Consider the following 23,057-nt stretch of genomic DNA (forward strand, 5'->3'; position numbering starts at 1 on the left):
GTCATTTTATTGTCTTATTCTACAGAACCATAAATTGCGGTTGCACTAATACATTATCTATTTTGTGGCATGCTACAAGGAAATAGGCAGAGAAAATGTCCTATAAAGCCAACGTGAAACAAATTGGAAGTCTTGATGGCATCTGACTAGGCACAGAAGCACAACAGAAAATACAGAGCTAAACAATAAAATTACAGGCACACAAGGGCTGCTGTTCATATTGTGACACAGCCGGAGACCTGAGAAACAAAAGAATATTGCTTACTTGTGGCAAGAGAACGTAAACACACAATGAGGCACATACTGAAAATAAACATCTGCTATGGATATGAATTAAAGCAATACGGTGAAATACTTCCCTCATCCCATTTACACTTACTGCATTTCAGGAAGCAGTAAACAGCTCATTCAATAACTTGTGAGTGACAAAGTATTTTGGTTCCTCTAGAATCTGCTGCCAACTTTTCATGACCAACTCCAGCAAAACCTCCATGTTGTTATTATATTTATGTTAGTTTGTACACGATACCCCTGTTCAGGACTTCGTAAAGACAAACTCCAAAAGAAGTCCATGTTCACCAGTATTATGTGCTGGCATTCAACATAAATCGTGGAAGCAGATGGACTTTGGAGATTTCATTTCTAGTTCATCTTTTAAATTTGCACAGAAAGCCTCTCTCTGCATTTTAACTACAAAAATAGTGATGACTTGTGAGGTTAATGTAACATATCAAATACATAGTAACAAAAGCTTTGGGCCTATGTAACCGAATGCAACCTTGTATTCACACCCCACATACTAGTGTAATAATCTTTGCACAAAATATGCCCTGTGAGGTATCATTTGAAAACTAGTAACTCACTGGTCAATACTATCGTGGTGAAACGTATGTAGCAACATTATACGTAGAGTTATGAGTTCCCTCCATATGAGGTTGGTAGCACATGTTCAAACCCACATAGCCCTGATTAGGCAGCAGGTCTATCTTACACAAAGGAGCATGTGTTTACCTCAAGTTTCTATAAGTAGTAAACAGGGTCCCTGAGACAGCAAGAGGGAGACAAGGCAAATCTATATGTCAGCATACACAGGAGAGAAGAAAAGAGCATGGGTGCACCTTCACCCCCTCCACTTCAAGGAGGGACTGGACTATAAAAATGAGGGGCAAACACACACCAGGGAATCTCACTCTCTCTCTCATTCGCCTAAGACAACAAAGGATACTTCTGGGGGAATTCTGTGTCAGTGTGCGCACATAATTCAAGAGCCGTGCATAATTTTTTCCCCCACAGAAAATAACTTTTACTGGAAAGTTGCTGAAGTTCTGCCTTTTTCTCACCAGAGGTCAATGTTGGGCTAGAACAGAGCCTGCACTCCCAGACAGCCCCCCGCTACCATAGGGAAGAGAGAGGCTGAGTGCCTTCTTCACAGTGCCTCTCAGTCCAGGTCAGGAGACACGGGATATGGGGAGACAGACAGCATGAGGCACATGGGGCTGCTGGGACAGGACAGGGGTTCATAAGGGCTAGTGGGGAAGGACAGACTGGGGCAGGGGCTGAATGGGAGTGGAGGCACAGGGCCACAGGGGGAAGGGAGTGCAGGGCCTCATGAGGGAAGCAAGGTGACTGAGTGGGTACACAGAGACACATGGGAACAGGGGGTAGATGGTGCAGGGACACATGGGGGAAGGGGGTGGCTATGTGGTGGCACAGAGACACAAGGACAGGGGGAGGAGGTGCCGGGACACATGGGGATGTGGGGGTGCAAGGACACGGGGTGGGGGGGAGAACACATAGGGATGGGGGCAGATGTGCTTGACTAAATGGGAGAGGCTAGAGGTCAGCCAGGGTCTGTATGGGGAAAGCTCCCTAAGAATCCCTCCCCATGTTTCCTCCCCCAAAACCCGTTCCATACTTTTCCACCCATACCCAACAACCCTCCACGGCTCCTTCCCAGCAATTACTTCCCTCTCCCTCAGCGCCTCCTCTTCCCCCGACTCCCCCAAGCCTTTGCACTGCTTCTGAGGGGTGTGGAAAATATATTTCTGTATTGCAGTTTAAACGAATTATTACTCAGAGTTCTCTATTAATATGCCTAGCAAGGAATCCCGAATCTTGTTTGTTGTCTGTATTGTTACAGACATACTTCCTGACATGTATTTTTAAATAAATTGCCAAAATAATTGAAACTGGTGTGATTATACTGTGTTATTTTGACAAATAAAATACGCAGAATTTTTCAAATGTTAAAGTATTGTGTGCAGATTTTTTAATATTTTGGTGCACAATTCTCCCAGGAGTAAAAGGAACCAGACTGATGGACTTTTGGAGGGATTCTGACCAGAGAATTTGGTCAGCTCTGTTGCAGGGAACATGTGGTAAGGATTTTACCTAGAACCAAGTCTAACCTGTTAAGTTTTAGTTACTAGAAAGCATTTTATCTTTATTTCTCATAATCATTTCTGACTTTAACACCTTACACCTGTACTCACTTCAAATATCTCTCTTTGTAGTTAAAAAAATTTGTTTCATTCTTTCATCAAAACTAACCCAGTGTTGTGTTTACACTGAATCGTCTGGTAACTCCAGTAAAAGTAGGAAACTGTTGTTCACTGACCCCCTCACAGAGGCCATGGAACTTTACTGTCTGAACTGTCCAGGAGAGGCCTGGATAGTGCAGAACACACATTTTGGGGGAAAAAATCTGGAAATGGGAGCGTGTTAGAGCCATCCTGCAAATGATAACCAAGGCTGGTGGAAGCCAAAGTGTTGACTGGAGGATGGCTGGCAGGCTGTAGCTATACACAGACACTCAGGGTATGACCTGCATGCTGTCTGTGAGAGGCCCAGGTTGGGAAAGCATTGGGAGGAACCCAAGGTTGCAGAGCAGGTGGTGACACAGACCCTCACTGGTCTGGATTGCACCCCAGACTGTGACAGCCTCATTCTCCTTTTAAGTTACTTTACACCACTCTGGGAGTGTTAAGGTGCCTTAAAGTGCGTGAAGGTGCAGATGTGTTTTGCACCCATTCTAAGGCACCTTCACAACTGCCAACGTAAGGGAGAATTGGGTCCTTTGTATTTAGTAATGACATATGCTAGGTAAAGGAAGGTTACTGATCTTATAACAACTGGAGTTCTTCAAGATGTGCTGTCCCTATGGGTATTCACTGTGGGTGCACACTGTGACTGCTATTTGCACTTCCTGATATGACTGTCCCTCGAGGAGCCAGATGTCTAAATAGAGTAATACATGATAGCATTAATGGCATAGGTGTACTGCCACTACAGACGTGACCTCTGTAAAAACCCGCGGGGCTGCTGAAAGGACAAAGTGGAGCACTTTATATTGGAAATGGTCTCAGCCCACCATAAAACGCAGGTATCTCTGGGTGGATGGCGCATCTTAAATCAAAAACTGCAAACCAGTCACCTTCATTCAGAGGGAATTATGACAGCCAGGGTAATCAGCCTGCATCCTGAGTGGCAGATGAAGACATTCAACTGCCTGAGGTACAGGATGGGTCCACCCCTCCTCCTTTCTGGGCATTAGGAAGTATTTGGAATAAAAGCCCTTCCCCTTGTGTTAAGGAGTTACTGGCTCTATAGATGGTAAGTGGATTAGGGAGTCTACCTCCTGCCTGAGAAGCCTCTCCTGTGAAGAATCCTTGCAGAGGAACAGTGAAGGAAGTTTTGGAAAAGGGGTAGACAGGAACTTGATTGTGTTGAGGTGTTGTCTAAGACTCATTTGTCCGTAGTTAAGTGCTGCCACATTGGAAGAAAACAGGTCAGACGGCCACCAAAGGGGGTGGGGAAGACTGGTTGTGTGAGGACTGGTTGATGGCTCTTGAGTGTCCCTCCAAATGACAGCTTGATAGACGGCTGTGTCTCGAGAAGGAACTGTGGTGGAGCAGTGTGTCTTGCACGCTATACCATCTGGCACTTTCTCAGTGGCCCATAGGACTCCTGGGGATAAATCAGCTGTGGGCTTGGCTGGTATCTATACTGTGGCAGTTTAGAATATTTTCTGTGATGTGCTGGGGTGTATATTCCAGAGGCACCCGAGTCTTTAAGTGACTGAAGTGATTCATCAGTTCTTTCAGTGAAAAAGTTGTTGCCCTTGAAGAGGAGATCTACCACCACCTGTTCATCCTTTGGGAACCCCAATGCCTGCAACGAAGAAGCCCCTCTAACAACCACTAAGGTAGCCATGGAGTGAAAAGCTGCCATCAGTGAAGCATGAAGGGATTACCTGGCCTCCAGTTTTCCTTCATCTAGAATAGCTGGAATTGGGGCCTACATTCCTGGGGCAATTTACTGATGAACTCAGAGAGACTGTTATAGTTAATAACGTCGTATTTTGACGTGGGTTCCTGGTAGTTTCCAACATGGAAGAGTAGAGTGGCTGGAGAAAAGCTCTTTCTGCCAAAGAGATCTAGTCTCTTGTGATCCTTGCACGTACTGTGGTGAAATGTATTTCACTCTGTGACCACTTGGACAAGCACGGAGTTTTGGGTTTGGTTGTGAGAATAAATATTCTGTGCCCACAGAGGGAACAAAATACTTCTTTTCAATCTTCTTCGGGGTAGGAGCACAAGTAGCTGGTGTAACTTCTTGATGATATTTTTCAAGATTTACAGGTTGGTTCAGAAACGAGAGCCAAAGCTAGAAGCTTCTTTGCCTCCATTTATCCTTTTGATTTAGTTTTTGCTCTCATGAGACCTTTGTTTGAAAAATCAAATGCTTTGATTGTATCTTTGCAAATTAAGGTCTTGGACATTGTTACAGCTTCTTGACTGATATACACCATCTTAAATGTCTGAACCAGATTACAGAGGCTTATATCAATTCCCAAGTTAAGGCACCAGTATTACTGGGAAAGAAGATATTTGATTATTTGCAGGTCACCTACTCTGAGGAATATGACCCCGAGCAAGAGTACAAAATGAGTCACTGTCCAAGCCAGACCCCTGCTTGGTTTCGAGATCCTACTAATGCATTCACAAAACAGACATATTTGAAGAGATCTACGGATTTGAAGTGCAGCAAGTGCTCGCAGTTATGGTGCAGGAGATGGATCCGGCTTATAAGGAGAAGAAACAAAAGATCCTTCCAGTTATCACCTGCCTGAAAGACCTCAACACAACAAAATGAGAAAACTTCACTTAAGGATTTCCTTTTTGCAAAATGCAATCTTAACAGCTGGTGATGGAATGGACTCAGTCCAAACACATGTTGAGAAGAACTTTTGAACAAATTTAGTTTGCATGAACTAATCAGACATTCATTTGGGCTCAAAAAGGGACTTTGAAATTTGTGGACTGCCTTAATTAGCAAAGACAATCACTGTAACTTCTACAATAAAAGACCAAAGCTTTAGCTGGATGAAACTGGTTAAAAAGATGCCAAGATCTACCTCGAAGACTGTTTGTTCTTTCTTGCTTGTGAAATGGACACAGATGACTCCCTGCACATGGAGAAAATAATGGAAAAGTGGAGTGCAATTAAATCACGGAAAATTTCTTTTGATTTCAAAACATATAAAATAATTATTACTTGCCTGTTTTGTTGCTTCATCATAGGCTGCAGGACTGCTGGTTTAGTTAGCCTGCAACCCTGACACTATTCAGTTAAATTCTGGGAACAGTTTGGTAAATTTTTTAGACTTCACCCCCAACCCCCAATTTGAGATCCTAACTGGTACCCCCTGGTGTGCCAAATGTCATTCCAACATCACCTCATTAATAGGGAGTGCCACTTTGGAGGGAGCCATTGATTTAGGAGCTTGTGTGTGGGATCCTGAATCTCTTTCAGTGGGATCTAAAGGGTTTTAGCAATTCTCCGGAGAAGTTCTTGTTACGGCCTGTAAGCATCTGGAGGGGTCATCCCTTCATCCAGAGATGAAGATGATGCCATCAGCAGCTCCAACAGAGCTGGTTGCTCCAATTCCTCTGGAAAGTGTTCTGCTGGTGGTGATCTCTGTCAAGAGCAGAGCCCCGTGTGGTCAAAGTCTGAGAGTCGATAGTAAGTGTCCCAAGCACTCCAGTATGGTCAATGGGCAGGATCATAGGGGTAGGGACAGACCCCTTGGGGGGTATCATTGATCCCTGTCATCAGGTATGGGTCCAGCAGATATAAGGGTCTCCGGGATGCTTTAGAAACCCTACCTGGGCTGATGCCCAGAATGGGGACTTGTTGGAACTGGAGATATTGGCTCCTGCTCTTCCTTAGAGTAATGAGATGTCTGACTCAAATGGTAGCTCTCCAAAGCCATACTCTGGTGAGAAGCGTGCTACCAGCATGGAGCGTCCCCAGCTCTGCTAGTGGTCAGGATTGGTGAGTGATGGGTGGGGAGTGCAGTGATGTGTCTCACTCGCACCAGGTCCAACAGGATCAGTGAATCCTGGTCCGTGTAAATTGTCAGGTCCTTGAGAAGGGTGTACACTAAGGTGTGGCAGGAGGAAAACTGGCCAGAATCGTCGGTATGGGATCTGTCAATGCAGCTTGAGGTACAGTGTCATGAGGTACTGCTGGTGGCAGACGGCAAATATTCTTGACTGTCCGTAAACAGTTTCGTGAGTAGTTTTGGGCCACTGGAAGCTCACGATACTGTCAGTGCTGGCCTGTCTTCCCCATGAGCTCCAGGCACATCGCTCCAGGGTGTGGAGTCTCACTTAGTCCTGAGGAAAGGGGAGTTGCCACCCTCTTCTTCAAGGACTTATGGGACAACTCTGTCTTCTTATGTGGGTGTTTCTCTCTACTCTCATTGTGTTTCCTCTTAGAGGAGTCGTTGGGCCTGCTTGAAGATGCCGGAGGGGCACTGGTGGGAGGTTCTGGTCAATGCGGCAGAGAGCAAGAGAATCCCAGATCAGATAAAAGCCCCATGGAGAACTCCATCAGATGCCTGAACTCCAGGGACTACCTGCTATGAGGGGGAAAGGATTGGCAGATGTCACATTCTGATGGCAGTAAAGGTAGCTCTCATGCAGGTCACTTACTGTAAGACCCAGCAGGCAAGGCAAGGCTTGAAGCATGAGACCTGGGGCTTAAGCACTCAAAACGTTGGTGGAATAAGGGAACCCCTTGATCCCTGTTAACTAACTACAACTTATAAATTGACTAACTATGAGAGAAAAATGATAATAAAAACTGTTTATAATATGTACAGGTTAAAGCCCAAGTATGTTCGAAGGCTATGGACATAGGAGAGTCCCATCCCAGATGTGAGTGGTAGAAAGGAACTGACGAGTCAGTCGGTCTGTGCCACCTCTTATGCCCTCAGTTTGCAGCATGAGGAGGTGCAGATATGGAACTTTGGACACTGCTATGGAAGAATTTCTGGTCCGGAGTGTTTAGAGTACATGCACACCCACAGTGAATACCCATAAGGACCATCCTCAAAAAAGATCTCAAGCTGACCAGAGCTGTTCCAGAAGTGTTCAGATGAAAACACTGTGGTATTTTCCAATCGACTCTATTTAGAGAAGAGAACTTGTTTTCCATAGCCTCTGGGGCTCTGTAAAATTAATTGTTAACTAAATATAGGCCACCAAACAAAACATGTTAAACACAATAACCTTCCTGTGCTGTTCTTCCTACAACTCCCAGGTATCCTTAAAGTACTTTACACACAAAGAAAAGGGCAGAAGCAGATACTTGTAGGACAGCATGGGGTATAAGTGAGGGCAGAATCTGGCACACCAGATCCAAGTCTGTATTTTGTCTTCCATTCTCCAGGTCTGTAAGAGGCATTTGCTTAGTTTCTGTTAGAAACGAGTTCCCAGGCATTGTTTCCAAATGTGATTGGAAACCGAACAGCGATTTGTCCAACCACTGCTATATCTACATGTTTGGTATTCAGACAATAGGCGGGGTGAAAGTGAGCCGGTATGGTGTACCGGTAAGAAGCCGTTACTGACCCTTATGCAGCCCACATTAAAGTGCTGCCGTGGCTTTTGCCTCCCCCGTTGGTGGTGCTTTTAAATTTTTGCCCAACGGGGACGGGAGGGCAGGGCAAAAGGGCAGCTGTAGAGCCCCAGGTGGTGGGGTCCAGGCAGCGCAGATGGGCTGCCTGTGGGAGGCTGACCCCCCCAATCCTGCCCCTTCAGCCTGAGGCCCTGCCCCTTCCGGGGTCTGGAGTCAGCCCCCGTACTGGTAAGAATTTATTATTACTTTCACCCCTGACCACAGGTAACGTGTTACTTGGCCACTGCTATTAGGGAAGAATAAATTGGGAACAAAATAAGAAAAAAAAAAAAAAAGCAAGCCAAAAAGTTGAAGTAGCCCAACATCACTTCAGAACAGGCACTGCAGCAGTGAAAAAGGTGGGCAAGGAAGTCTTGGACAAATGAAGGGAATGAATAAGACTGAACCAACTTGTACTCCTTTTCTCCAGTGTAAATCGAGGCATTACCCTGGAATCAGAGAAGTTTAATTTACACCACTAACTCAGAACAGAATTTGATACAGCATCTCTCCTTGTCTCTCTTTGGTCTTTCATATTGCTACACATGCAAGGAAGAGGAAGTTGTTTCACACCTTTGCTTTTGTTATTAATAGGGTGGTTTTCTGCAGGGCTGGGTAGAGAGACCAAGGATATCACAGTGTGAAAGCTTTTCTTATGAGAAATGTCTTTTTAAAAGAAAATGACTTCTGCAGAAGATTGAAGTCTTTCTGCAATCAACTAAGACTTATCTGATTTTTGTTCTGTGTACGTGTGATTTTCCAAATCTCCTTGCAATTGTCAAATACACATAGCTGAATATTAAAACCAATTTTATTAACAAGGGGAATATTGACCTGGCCCATGAGGTTGTCCGTACTGTTTCTAAAGGTCAGCAGTTGGCAAGACTGTCAACGTCATGAAATGATTTCTTTGGGCAGATAGTTCACAAGAGTTCCTTGAGCACAGCTGGGAGTGTGTCCCTCAGCCCCATTATGGATAGGGCCCTACCAAATTCATGGCCATGAAAAACAGGTCATGGTCCGTGAAATCTGATCTTCCCCCCCATGAAATTGTGTGCTTTCACCCTATACTATACAGATTTCACGGGGTAAACTAGCGTTTCTCAAATTGGGGGTCCTGCCCAAAAGGGAGTTGCAGCGGCATCACATTATTATTTTAGGGGGGTCATGGTATTGCCACCCTTACTTCTGCACTGCCTTCAGAGCTGGGCAGCCGGAGAGCAGCAGCTGTTGGCCAAGTGCCCAGCTCTGAAGGCAGCACCCCGCCAACAGCAGCATAGAAGTAAGCAAGGCAATACCATACCAGGCCCCCTTTACTTCTGTGCTGCTGCCTTCAGAGTTGGTGGCCGCAGTGTGGCGGCTGTTGACTAAGGGCCCAGCTCTGCAGGCAGCAGTGCAGAAGTAAGGGTGGCCACATCATACCGTGCCATCCTTTCTTCTGCGCTGCTGCTGTTGGCGGCTCTGCCTTCAGAGCTCAGCTCCCGGCCTGCAGTCACCAGTCTCCAGCTGCCCAGCCCTGAAGGCAGCACTGCTGCCAACAGCAGCGCAGAGGTAAGGGTAGCAGTACCTCAACCCCCTCTACAATAACCTTGCGACCACATACAACTCCTTTTTGGGTGAGGACCCCTACAATTACAACACTGTGAAATTTCAGATTTAAATAGCTGAAATCATGAAATTTATAATTTTAAAAATCCTATGACAGTGAAATTGACCAAAACGGTCAGTGAATTTAGTAGGGCCCCAATTATGGAGGAAGGCACTAACATTCTCATATAGACCCAGAATTCCCCACTTGCCTTCAACAGCTGGGAAGGACAGGGGGTCCACCTCCTAGACAGTGACCTGTGGCACCAAGAGAATCACCACGTGCCTGTGGCCTTTGACTGAGAGGAGACACTTCTGGCAAAAGTCTCATGCTCAGCCTGACCAACTGCAGCTGATTTGTTCTTTTGACTCTTGTGCTGTCACTGTGTGGGAAGTGAAGAAAGGTCTCTTTGCCTTCACCACAGCTTCTACCAAATCTCACAGGGCAGAACTGTTGTACGTGGTGCAAAGCCTGGTTAATCTGGGCTGCTCCTCTCCATGAAAGCACAGAATGTTCTATGTCTTGCAGACAAAAGCACTTGGACGTCCTCAGCACTGCCTGCTTCTGCCTTGCACTGCACAGTTGTGAGGGAACAAGTGCCAAGCCTTCCCTGCTGCCGTCTCAGCAAGCCAGCGTTGCTCGCTGTGATTCTCTTGGTGTATTATTAAAAGGCAATATCACTGGTAATTAAGCCAGTGAGCATTTCACCCTACTAAAACAGGCAAATGCTATAAACTAAGCACTCAAGAGAAGCAGCGGTGGAAAGAAATGACAAAACCAGTTGACTCAGATGTTACAGCTTTCACATGCATTCTGAGTAAGAGGGCTGTAATGCAGAATCCTGTCAGACAACACTGGTACGCAGCAGACACTGACCTGTGTACATTTTCCATCGCTGCTACTTCTGCTAGAGCAGCTAGGCTAAAGAATGCAGACACAGTCGGCATGCCTGGCGTAATACTGTGAGTGTCCTCTGCTTCTGCGCTTCTAGAGCATTCGTCGTTGCAATCGGTCTCTGCACTTGATGCTTTTTGGAGACTACTCTGTGGTAGCTCCTTTGGTTTTTCCTCTATAACAAAAGAAAAAGTAAAACTTACAGGCAGCGGGGCAACAAAGTCAGCTACAGCTGTGTACTGAACAGTGCTTAGTATAGAGGTGTTAACATGCATTTTTTCCATCATTAATTGAGGCTTTATCATCTGTGTAATCCAAGTTTACTAATAAGAAAAGGAGTACTTGTGGCACCTTAGAGACTAACCAATACCTTAGAGACTAACCAATTTATTAGAGCATAAGCTTTCGTGAGCTACAGCTCACTTCATCAGATGCTCTAATAATAATAGAGCTTATGCTCTAATAAATTGGTTAGTCTCTAAGGTGCCACAAGTACTCCTTTTCTTTTTGCGAATACAGACTAACACGGCTGTTACTCTGAAACCAAGTTTACTAATGGGGCTCTCTGCCTCCCTCTAATGGATGGACGACATAGAAGTTTATGCTATGCATTGCGATCTAACACACTTGGATTTTTTCGCTCAGGCAGTGGAAGCTCATGTCTTTAAATCCAGAGGTCCCGAGTTCAATCCCCACTCTTGACGACCTACCTAGGGACATCACATTACCCCTGTATTTATATACACTACAGGGCCCAATTTTACATCCACTAATTGCACCCACTGTGCAGGCACAGTACCTTCGCTTTGCTGGACTGGTAGCATGGCACCTCAGGAGAGGTAAACTATGTTCCAGCACTCTCTGTGTGCCTCTTCCACTCCTCATACAGAAGTTTAGAGACAGATTTTTTTTTTGACATCTAAAATTTTTGTCCAACAGTAAATTGCCTATTTGAAACTTATTGATTCCTTAGATGGTATGACCCAATTGGTACCTGTTTTTACAGAATTATTTTTCCAGTACAGGCTTATGACCTCTTCCCTACTAGGGGTACGTTTCCCTATTAGCTTACTTATACCTCAGAACCACTCTCAATAATCTAGATTTATCATAAATTTAGACTTTCGTCTCCTTACCCTGAGCCCCTCCTGCTGGTGACACTCGGCCATCTGCTGTCCGAACAAGATGCGTGATCTTCGTTTTCCTCGCTTTCCTCTTTTGGCTACCAACCAAGGGTTCATGCAGCAGTGCTGGCTCTGGAGTATTTGGGACAGATACAGAAGTTTTATTCTTCCGTGCAGGCTCACCGGGGGTTTTGTCTTCTGCAAGTATGGCTGAAATGGGACAAGTCAGTTACAATTACAAGTCGAACGTAAAACACTAGAATTGCTAACTATACACACATTCATATCTGTCTGCACATGACACTTACAATTCTCACTAATGGGACTGCATGGTATTTGCAGGGCTCGAGTCATGGAAGTGTTTGTGAGCTGCACCCTGTGTTTTGGGTTTGTAAGGAACAGTACTGGACCAGTTTTTGCAGGTTCCTGTGAGGTTCAAGTTTCTATTGTTTTAAAAGGATCTAGTGAGTACGAACTGTGACAGACTCGCAATATCCTGCAACATCCTGGACACACCTTGTGAAATTAAGAGAAACTTTATTGAATTAAGGCTAATATCTTTGGGGTCCATTGTATTAAAAACATAATTGTGCATGTTATTGGGGAACTGTACGTAACTCCTCTAGGAAGTGGACCCTAATGTCATTCCTCTGGTTTTCAGTCCTTTGAAGCCATCCCCTGAAGAGGTTCGCATATATTAGTTCAAAGTGGATCTCCAGGGGCCAAGAGACAGAAAAAGGATTTTTGGATAAATAGCCTGGTTTTAAACAGGCTCAAGGCCTTCTTCCTGATCCAGCAAATGGGCAGGCCCCATGGTCCACGGCAGGCCCCAGTCCTTAGTGTAGGGTTGGAAAGACTGGGCTTACGGAGGACCCATAAAACTGTGAGCTGAAGTTGTAATGAACTTGACATCAGAAGGATACTCCTGGGTTGGGGGTTCTGAAGGACTGCTCCTGCCAGAGCTTATGTAAGTGTTGGGGATTAGTCTGGTAAGCTTACTGGCATGCATGTACTGGCAAGCTTTTATTGTTCTCTGTAGTGTTTTTAGCTTAAGAATTAAATAAGTTTACATAAGAAGTGCTATGTGGCACTTTATAAGAGAAAGTTACTTATCTTACAATAGCTGTTCTTCGAGATGTGTGGTTCCCTACCTGTATTCCACTGCAGGTACGTAAGTGTGCCATGCCTGGAGCTGGACATTTCGAAAGCAGCATTCATTGGCCCACACATATGCAATGGCTCACCTTGTGCCTCCAATGCAGGGGATAAAAGGTGAGGTGGACTGACCACCCCTCCAGTTCCTTCTCTATTGTGAATCAGAGAAGATCCAAAGCAGAGGGGAAGGAGAGGCGGGGTAGTGGAATACAGAGCAGGATCACACATCTTGTAGAACCTCCAGTTACTATAAAGGCAAGTAACCTTCTCTTCTTTGAGTACTGGTCCCTATGTGAATTCCACTTTCGGCGATCGACAAGCAGTACTCAAAGAGGAGGAACATGTGAGGTTGTAGATGGCAGAGCCAAATGAAGGACCGCCATTACAAAAGATGCTGAGGAGTCCTGTACCAAGGCATGGTGACTCGCAAATGTGTGGATGGTGCTCTATGTAGATGCCTTGCAGATATCAAGTAGAGGCATCTCTTGAAGCGATTCCATAGACATTGCTTGCTCTTACCCCAAGAGGAGGAGGAAAGATTAGACAACTGATAGCAGAGCAAAATAAAGCCAAAGATTCCTTTTGAAATTCTTTGAAAGGATATAGCCTGACCCTTTCTGCTATCACGACAAATAGTCTAGGAGACCTTCTGATTGGTTTTGTTCTCTGCAGGTAAAAGGCCAAGGCTCACTGAACATTGAGGGGATGGAGCCTCCCTTCTACTGGGGATGCGTGTAGTTTTGGGAAGTGAATTGACTGGTACAGATGAAACTCTGAGACTACTTTGGGGGTGAACATAATGAAACTTTGTCCTTACGGAATATTGTGTAAGGAGGATTTGCCATCAGTGCTTCAAGCTCACCAACCCCCTTGGCTGAGGTGATGGCTACCAGGAATGAGACCTTCCTGGATGGTAGAGACATGGAGCAAAAAGCTAATGGTTCAAAAGGAGACTTTGTGGGTACTGAGAGAAAAAAGTTAGAGTCCCATTGAGCGTAGGCTTTTTTATAGACAGAAAGGTTCTGATTAGGCCATTCCAGCATCTGCTACTCATTGGGTGCATGAAGATCAAGTAGCCCTATGAGGGTGGATGGTATGCACTGATTGCTGCCAAGTAGACCCACATGGCGCTGATAGACAAACCTCCTGTCAATAAGGAAAGAATATAGTCCAGAAGGAGAAGAATATCTGCAGCCTCTGGGGGTATAAGTCTTCAATGCACCCAAACAGTGCATTCCACTAGTGCATTCCACCAGTGCTTCCACTAGGCTAGGTAACATTTTCTAGTGGAATCCTTGGAAAAGATGTTCTGTACAGCTTGAGAACATGATCACTCTGAGGATGACATCCATCAAAAAACCAGGCTCTGAAATTAAGTGGATGCGGGTTGGAATGCTTGAACTTGTCATTCTCCAGGTGAGGAGATTGAGAAATGTGGGAAGAATGATTGGTGCCTGAAACAACATACATAGGAAGTTCAGGAATCAAAACTGACTGGGCCAGTTCAGTGCAATGAAAATGACTTGTGCCCTGTCCGGCCAAATCTTGCGTAAAACTTGAGGCAGGGTGGTAGTGAAGGGAAAGCATAGTTCAGACAATCTGACCATGAAAAGAATAGAGTGTTGCCCTGAGAGTGGTGACCTACAGCTCCTCTGGAACAGTATACACTGCATTTCCTGTTTGGGAGCCCAACAGATCCCTGGTGGGTGTCCCCATGGAGCAATATATTGTTCGCTACGGAGTCGCATAATTCCCACTCATGATTGACAGTAAAGTGTCTGCTGAGAGAGTCCACTAGGACATTCTGGTTTCTTGGGAGGTAGAATGATGACAGGGTAATCTGGGGAAGGGGGGGGAGAGGGAGGGGAGAGAGAGGGGAACGCGACGCAGTGGGGAAGAGGCGGGACCGGGGCTGGGATTTGGGGAGGGGTCCAATGGGGCGGGGAGGGGGCAAAGTTGGGGCAGGGACTTCAGGGAAGGGGTTGGAATGGGGGCGGGGCAGGGGTGGAGTTGGGGTGGAGCCAGGGGGGTGCGAGCACCCACCGGCGCCGGGGAAAGTTGGCGCCTATGACCCCAGGGGGGCGGAATCAAAGCCTGAGGCCACCCAAATCCCACTGCCCCAGGCAGGAGGATGGGGCCAAAGCTGAAGCTCAAGGGCTTCCGCCCCAGGCGGGGGGCCTGTAACCGGAGTCCCAACACACAGGGCTTAAACCCTCAGGCTTTGACTTTAGGTGGTGGGGCTTGGGCTCTGGCCCCAGGCCTCAGCCAGTCTAAACCAGCCCTGGTGACCCCATTAAAATGTTTGAGAACTTTGAGAACTGACTTAGATATTCAACCAGATAAATTGATCGTACTGCCATGGGGAAAATCATAATCAGGGTTTATAATGGACTCCAAAGGCTTGAGAGCCCGAGCTGGAAGATCCACACAGCTATTTTTAATGCGCTAGCTCGACCTTCACTAACACAAGTTTGTCTACTTGGGTTGGGAGGTTTGCGCCCAGTTGCAGTGTAGACATACCCTGAATGGACAGCCTCCTCTTTAGATGTCCTATTTTGGGCTTTATGAGGATTTAGTTGTAAGTCAAAAGTGTAGCTAACACTTGGATTTGGTGACTTGATCTTAATTTGACCTTATTTTGACAATCGTATTGTTTAATCCTTAGTTTAGAGGAGTCTGTAGTGGTTTAATCAGAACAATATGTTTTCTTGATCTTATTTTTGATTGTTAGCTTGAATAAAATGTATAAAAATATACTGAGTCATATTGCTTTCAAACAGTTTCGATCAGAACCACTCAGAATCCATGTAGGATGGCTCCCCTTGAAAGTAACCCTTTAGTTCTCACAATACAAAATAGTAAAAAATCCAACAACTACAAAAATAAAAACCGAAGAAAGGAGAAATAGGCAATGGTTATAACAGAGGAAGAACCAGAAAGAGGTTAAAAGCCATAAGAAAATAGGCAAAGGTGAAGGTTAAACAAAAGAGAGTAAAACATACTTAGGTGTGGGCTTAAGAAACTGTGCAAAGTTTAGGCCCAGGGCTAAGTACATGATTCTCTCCCCATACAGTTCAATCTGAACAGGTAAACATCAAGTGATCCATCCCCTGTTGCCCATTCCCAGCTTCTGGCAAACAGAGGCTAGGGACACCCTCCCTGTCCAGCCTGGCTAATAGCCACTGATGGACCGATATCCTCCATGAACTTATCTAGCTGTTTTTGAACCCTGTTATAGTCTTGGCCTTTTCAACATCCTCTGGCAAGGAGTTCCACAGCTTGACTGCCTTCTGTGAAGAAATACTGCCTTTTGTTTGTTTTAAACCTGCTGCCTATTAATTTCATTGGCTAACCCCTACTTCTTGTGTTATGAGAAGGAGTATCGAACACTTCCTTATTTACTTTCTCCCCACCAGTCATCTGATTTTATACACCTCTATCATATCCCCCCTAAGTTGTCTCTTCTCTAAGCTGAAAAGTCCCAGTCTTATTAAATCTCCTCATATGGAAGCTGTTCCAGACCCCTAATTGTTTTTGTTGCCCTTTTCTGTACCTTTCCCAATTCCAATATATCTTTTTTGAGACAGGGAGACCATATCTGCACGCAGTATTCATGATGTGGGTGTATCATGGATTTATATAGTAGAATTATGATATTTTCCTCTTATTCTCTATCCCATTCCAAATGATTCCCAACATTCTGTTTGCTTTTTTGACTGCTGCTGCACACTGAGTGGATGTTTTCAGAGAACTATCCACAATGACTCCAAGATCTCTTTCTTGAGTGGTAACAGCTAATTTAGACCACTTCATTTTATATGTATAGTTGGGATTATGTTGATTCATTTATCAACATTGAATTTCATCTGCCATTTTATTGCTCAGCTCTACCCCTTTTACAGTGCAGTGGTTGGGAGTAATCCCCACCTTCCTCATCCCCTTCCCCACGAGGCTTCCTTAGGGCTCACCTCTGCCACTATGTCTACAAAGCACAGCTGGCTGACAGTGGCTAGGAAGGTGATGTGGTATTATCCTCCCCTTCCCACTCCCAATTACTTAGTACCACTGTTTTATTGGAATTAAAAAAGAAATCTCTTTCACACCCAAAGAAGAAATAGCTTGTATTAGCAATACCGTGTACAACATGACTAAAATGAGACAAAATCCAAATAAGTGCCCAGTGCAAACAGGGTCTGCACATCCCACGATCCTGCAGCTGCAGAATTTGCCATGGCGTTTATCCTTGCTGCAGAATTGCACTCCACACTTGCATTGCACCGCACCGCCACCCACCCACCCCCCAAACAGAATCTCCCCCCGGCCATGTGGGTTATAGAGCAGGGGGGGCGGAGGGGAAGAGGTGCAAGAGGTTCTTTGGGGGTGAGGGCACGAAGAAACTGGGGTCCTGAAGGACCTTCTGCCATAATATTATGAGCAGGATAAAAACAGAATGGGTATTTTGTACATTTACATAGGATATATTATAAAAAAAATAGTCCTTCCGCATCGCAAACACCACCAACGCCCCGGCCAGCAGCCGCTGCTCTCTGGCCACCCAGCTCTGAAGGCCGTGTCGCTGCCAGCACTGCCAGAGTTACTTCTGCGGTGCTGCTGCCTTCAGAGCTGGGCAGCCAGGGGCGATCACGTTCTCTGCAGCGCAGCAGGACTATTTTTTAAATCCTGTTCCCGTCCCACAATACCCACTCCAACTGCTTGTGCATGGTTTGTTGAATTTTTATCCTGCTCCTGCTATTATGGAAGCAGGATCCCAGTCCTGCTACAGGGTAGAGCCCTTCCAAAAAACAAACAAACAGTTTCAGATGATAGATAATGGAGGGGGAGGCGTGGCAAATTCCATGAATGGTAAGGGGGAGCGTGACTGGCAAAGTTTGCACACTACTGCTATAGAGAGAAGCCTGCCAGAAACTCTACCTGGTAGAGGACCAGAAGCAGCCAATGCAGGAGCCTTCCAACTTCTGGACACTCCACTGAAACCTGGAGTATGTTCTCTGACTTTCACTGTCCTGTGCTGATTGGTTGTTTGTGCCAATATAGAGGCACCCTCCTCGGAGTCTCTTCTGCTGAGCTTCCTTCTACACTTGTTCCCCTGATTCCTTTTTCTTCCGTTTACTTTCCAGTTAGCGGATCCCTTTCTAAGTAACCAACCCTTCACCCCAAAATAAAAAAAATATCGCATCAACACGACATTTGCTGCCCTTCCATTGTTCACTCTGCTTGTGTTCTACTTTCCCCCCAACCTTGTATCCATCCTATTTACACAATGCTGTCTCACAGTTTCCTTGGACTTCCCTGTCTGTATCTATACGCTTTTTTCTTGTCTTTTATTTTGACAGTAAGCTCTTTGAAGGCAGGGGCAGTCTTTTTATTCTGTGTTTGTACAGCACCTAGCACAACGGGGTTATGACATGACAACAAAACGACATCTATTACACAAACACACGCTTTTCTAGCTCTCCTGGTTGCCAAGAAAATATTGAAAACATGAACTAGGAGTGAACTTGAAACAACATACACCCCAAACATCTGAGGGGTGTAAACTGCCCCATTCATGTCCCCGAGACGTTAAATCTAAAACCTAAAGGCAAGTGTTTACGTTTCAATACGGCTAACTCTTTCACGGCTTATTATTTTTTTTTTTTAGTAGAAACATCCAGCTAAAGGTCACATCCCACAATCACAAACTACCTCCCATGCCTCCCCAGTGGCAAAAAGCCCCCCTGTCCCTGATCTACTTTTCAAAACATCCGGTTTCCCCCACTTCCATTTTTTAAATGCAGTTGTGTTTGTCAATACAAAAAATCTGCGACACAGAAAACGAGGCCAGCACAAACTAACAACATTTCATACCAAATTCAACACAAGGGGAAATTACTCATTATAATATTTGATTATTTACATTAAAAAAATTAGAGGTTTTTAATTAAAACTGCTACAGATTTTCAAGTTTGCTACACCAGAACGATGCAGAATCCAGGGCTTTGCTGAAAAAAATTAGGCCCAGCTTGCCTAGGAATGCATGGAGCCTTTACTATAAAGGACTGGACAGCATGGGTGAGATGGCATCATTTTGTCCCAAGGCTGTAATTACACTGAACTTTTGCAGTAGTGAGAGGTTTTAAGCCCTAGTACCAGTGCATTTCCACTGGATTTCTAGGGTAGACAAGGTGCCAGATTTTTAAGAATGGTCTATTCCTGCACAGAGCATGTCTAGGAGACACTGGTAAAAATGCCAATGGATGGCCAGAGCCCTGTCTACACTAGAACTCACACCAGTAGAACTGGTGATACTATAATGGCAGGGCATTTTAAAAAGCAGCTCAGGGTAGACTGGGCTAAGAGTGTGCTCATAATCACACAAAATTAAGAAATCAATTATTTGCTCCCTGCCTGTACTGCTCATGTGTTTCTTTTTTCAAACTATTTCCATTTCTGCTTGGATTCCAATATTTCTGGATAGAAACATAAAAAAAGACTAAGCCTGCTGAGCTGTTCACCCAAAGATCTCCAAAAGATTTTACAAAAGGTTGGTAAAGTTCTTTCTTATTTTGCACATAAGGAAGTTGAGGCACACAAAGTCAGAATGACTTGGCTAAAGTCACACTGTGAGCCAATGGCCAAGTTGGAAATAGAGGATACAATTTTCAAAAGTGTCTAAGTGATTTAATCTCCTAAATTCCATTTGCAAAAGTGACTTAGGCACTCAGGGCCAGATTTACAAAGGTATTTAGGTGATTGAAGCTACACATAGGTGCCTAGGGGGATTTTGAAAATCCCCTAAAAGCAGGTGACTTCAATGGGCGTTATGCACTTAGTAATTCTGTAAATCCTACTAGGCACCTATCTCCATCTTGGGTACCTAAATACCTTTGTAAATCTGGCCCATTAAGGGTCTGAGTTTTATTGAAAGTCAATGGGACTTAGAATCCGCAATGCCCAATTCACTTCTGAAAATTTGACCCAGAATCCAGATCCTCTTAATCCCAGTCTTGAATTCTAATAGTAGAGCACACAGCTTTCCATTACCATAAGAGAGTCACACAGTTCTTTCCCCGATGACCTTTATATGACAAATAAACAATGTTGTGAAGTTCCACGTTTTCCTCACTTTAAGATTCAACCCTGCATGGAGCTAATCAATGTGGCCTCAGTCCAGCAAAACAATTAACGCACATTCTTAATGTTTAAGCAGTGGACTCACACGCTTAAGTGTTTTCCTGGACTGGGGCCAGTGTGCTTAACAGCTGCCAGGATCGAGCCCTTTATTACAATGTGTATTTCACCTTGTATCAGAAATAAAATTTTAAAATCAAAGTGCTTTTAATCAAAGTGCTTTTGGAGGATTTTGTGTTTTTCGGTTGTGGATATGAAGATATTTATTTTTTTTACTCATATATTTATTCAATGGTTCCCCTATTTTTGCTCATGAGAATTCAACAAAACAAACATATTTCCTAGCAGATGACTATACAACTCATTCATAATTTAGGCATGGTAATTTGAAAGGTACTTAGTAAGAACTGTACCCTCATATTATTATACCAATACTCAGTCTCACATCTAGCCTTTAAGAAAGGTACTTACTTCTTGTAAACAACACCACAACATATACTTGTGCAAATACTGTCCACACAAAATACTGTCCACTGATCACACAAAATTTCTTTATCACTGAATGCTTCACAGCTGGGTACAGTCTAAGCATTCCAATATAGCACAAATAGGCCACAGAGATCACAATGTAGCACACAGGCACAACAACATCGGTGGATGTGACAGGGCATGAATGAAGAGGGGCACCATGGCCAAGCTCCAGGGAGAGGGATTAAGCACAGGGAAATGGGGAGAGTTGGGGAGTAGGATTTAAATTGCATTATCTGAGAAAGAGGGTCAGGAGTCAGACTGGGGAAAACAGAGGGGTCGACATGGGAGAGGAATCTCCTGCCCACTGGTGAAAGACCAAATGGATATGGGAAGACTAAAGGAAAAAAAATTATCTAGTGAAAAACTTGGTCAACAGTTTGGACTCTGACTCTGCACAACTTGTTCACTTGAAAATTCCCATGGAGGTTTTGAGAGTGCTGGAAATGCAGGATCAGACCCCGAGAACAGAGACAGAAATGATTTTGGAGAGCTGGAGGGGGCTGGGTGGAGGGAGGGGCAAATACATGGTGGAACTTGAAGACTAGGAAGGTGATTTTCAACTGGATTCTCTAAAGAATAGGAAGCCAGTAAAAATTTCTGAAGATGGAGGGTGGGCAAGGGGGATATATTCTTGGGTACTGGTGCGGAAAAAAGGTCACATTTTGGACAATTGTAGTTTGTAGAACTGAGATACAGGGAAATTAAAGCAGGTGTTACTCCAGTCAAGAGGCAATGAGATGAGACAATAAATAAGAGTTTTGGCAGAGCAGTATTCAAGACTGTGTCTGCTATAGCGGGGATGGTGACAGAAGCAGCCAACATTAGAGAGCTGTGGCAGGTTAAAAGAATTCAGGGTTGGTTTCAACAACTCAGCTCCTGATGGTAGAGGGGAAGGTGAGATTTAAGCAGAAGAGGTGGAATGATCATGAGGGGAGGTCTTCAATTAATCAGCTTTTTTAAAATATAGAAACAAAGGAAGATATTGCCAGAGCCAGAAGCTGGTGAAGTTGAAGCAGACAGAAAGTGAGGTAAGGGCCCAGAAGAGTGAAAGGGATACAGAACTGAGTATCCTCCGCACGGAAGCATTACCCAAGACTGAGTTCAGAAAGAAGGTGGCCAGAAGCCTTGACTGAGTAATGCACCAGTACCTTTTTCCGGAACATTAAGCTTCTCCTTTTTGTGCTTATATTTGTTGACAATTTTGTGGAATAAGTTCTTTTTCTGAGACTGGAATGAACCTACAGACAATATTAATAATAATATATTTTTAATTAGAAGTTTTTATACAGCAAAACAATTATAGCATGTAGAATATAACTACCCCTACAGCATGCCACTTCACTTTACAGTGTAGTGCCTGATCCAACACCCACGGGAGTTAATGGAAACTTTCCATTGACCTCAGCAGGCATTGGATCATTCTACTTTAACATGTAAGAAAGATACCAATATAGTTTAAGAGAGTGAGGATGACAAGAAAAGTTGACTACATAAAAATAGCCCCCTTTCCCTCCAAACATCTGCTCTCTGTGTATATTCAGAGTAAGAGCTCTTTGGTTTCAGTGACAAAAGTAAGTTTTTACTAATTGCAGAGCTAACGCAGCTCTGGGAGCTGGAGTCTCTCCTGGCTCATGCATCATCCTCAGTTCTGACTGCAGAATTTTTATTACTTAGGATGGTGCCCAAATATCTCAGGGAAGTTTGAGCACTGGCAGTTAGAAAAACGTCTTTCGACTGGTAAATAACATGGAAGTGGCCAAGACACAACAAACAGGTAACCCTTCCACTGCAATCCCATTTTTACGGAGTCACTTTTCAGAGCAGAAGTGCACTGTAAAGCATTACCTCCAAAAAAGAAGCAGGGAACCTAGTCTTCATGCTAGCTTCAGACTGGACCCCCCTTAGAAGAATTCAGAGAGGTACGGTATATGAAATGACAACTTGTGGTTTTTACAAGATGGAGTACTTTCCATTTGCATCTGATTTGATAGTAATTCACTTGAACATGCTCCTAGCTGCAAAAACCACCTCACCTACTTGTCTTTAAAATACACACACCACGAATATTTTAAGTCCTGGAATTTCAAGCTAACAGCAGAACTACATACTGCCAACTTTATCTATACTGGTCTTCCTCCAACCCCCCATCGAAGTCTTCCATCATTGCTGCCACCAATACAGCTCCACTAGCAGGAAATATGAAAGTGAAAAGGGTAGCATAGAGAAGGCCTAACTATAATTATTTATATTTAAATATGGATTCTCATACCTACATGTAAAGATAAAAGCAGTATAATCAAGCAAGAAAGTTGGAAACTGTAAGGTGCTTATGCACTTTGGTTTGGGAAGTTCCTGCCAACAGTCAATTTTTTTAGTTTGATATGGTAGTTAGAAGTCACAATCTAAAAGTTACAGCACTATGCAAAAAAGGACAGTCCTCAGTTGGTATCCATCATGGGTAATTTTAGCTTAAGTCTGAACTAATTTAATTATAACTGGTTGATAAAAGTTAAATAACTTCAACAGAGTAGGTCAAATTAGTTACACAAGTTCAATCCTTCTTCAGTGCGTACAGTTGCATTCATATTACTGAGCACAGAATTTGGCCCGCTTTGCATTCTTTACCATGGCAAGCCAGGATGCCAGAGTACATGGGAAGTTATTCTAAA

General features: G+C 44.3%; 1 protein-coding gene across 8 annotated transcripts in view; it reads right to left on the reverse strand.

Annotated features, from left to right (window-relative positions):
* The window catches only part of BBX (BBX high mobility group box domain containing), a 199,704-nt gene that overhangs the window by 8,196 nt on the left and 168,451 nt on the right, over positions 1–23,057 (reverse strand). For 4 of the 8 annotated variants that reach the window (XM_073306507.1, XM_073306468.1, XM_073306477.1 and 1 more), the window contains 4 exons: positions 21,537–21,626; positions 11,584–11,781; positions 10,430–10,622; positions 5,417–5,467 (listed from right to left, as the gene is read on the reverse strand). In XM_073306507.1, the coding sequence (XP_073162608.1) occupies positions 5,417–5,467; positions 10,430–10,622; positions 11,584–11,781; positions 21,537–21,626 (532 nt within the window). The remainder of the gene's footprint in view (positions 1–5,416; positions 5,468–10,429; positions 10,623–11,583; positions 11,782–21,536; positions 21,627–23,057) is intronic. The other 4 variants (XM_073306538.1, XM_073306497.1, XM_073306528.1 and 1 more) reach the window with 3 other exon arrangements.

This window comes from Lepidochelys kempii, chromosome 1 (genome assembly GCF_965140265.1).
Source record: "Lepidochelys kempii isolate rLepKem1 chromosome 1, rLepKem1.hap2, whole genome shotgun sequence".
NCBI lineage: Eukaryota > Metazoa > Chordata > Testudines > Cheloniidae > Lepidochelys > Lepidochelys kempii.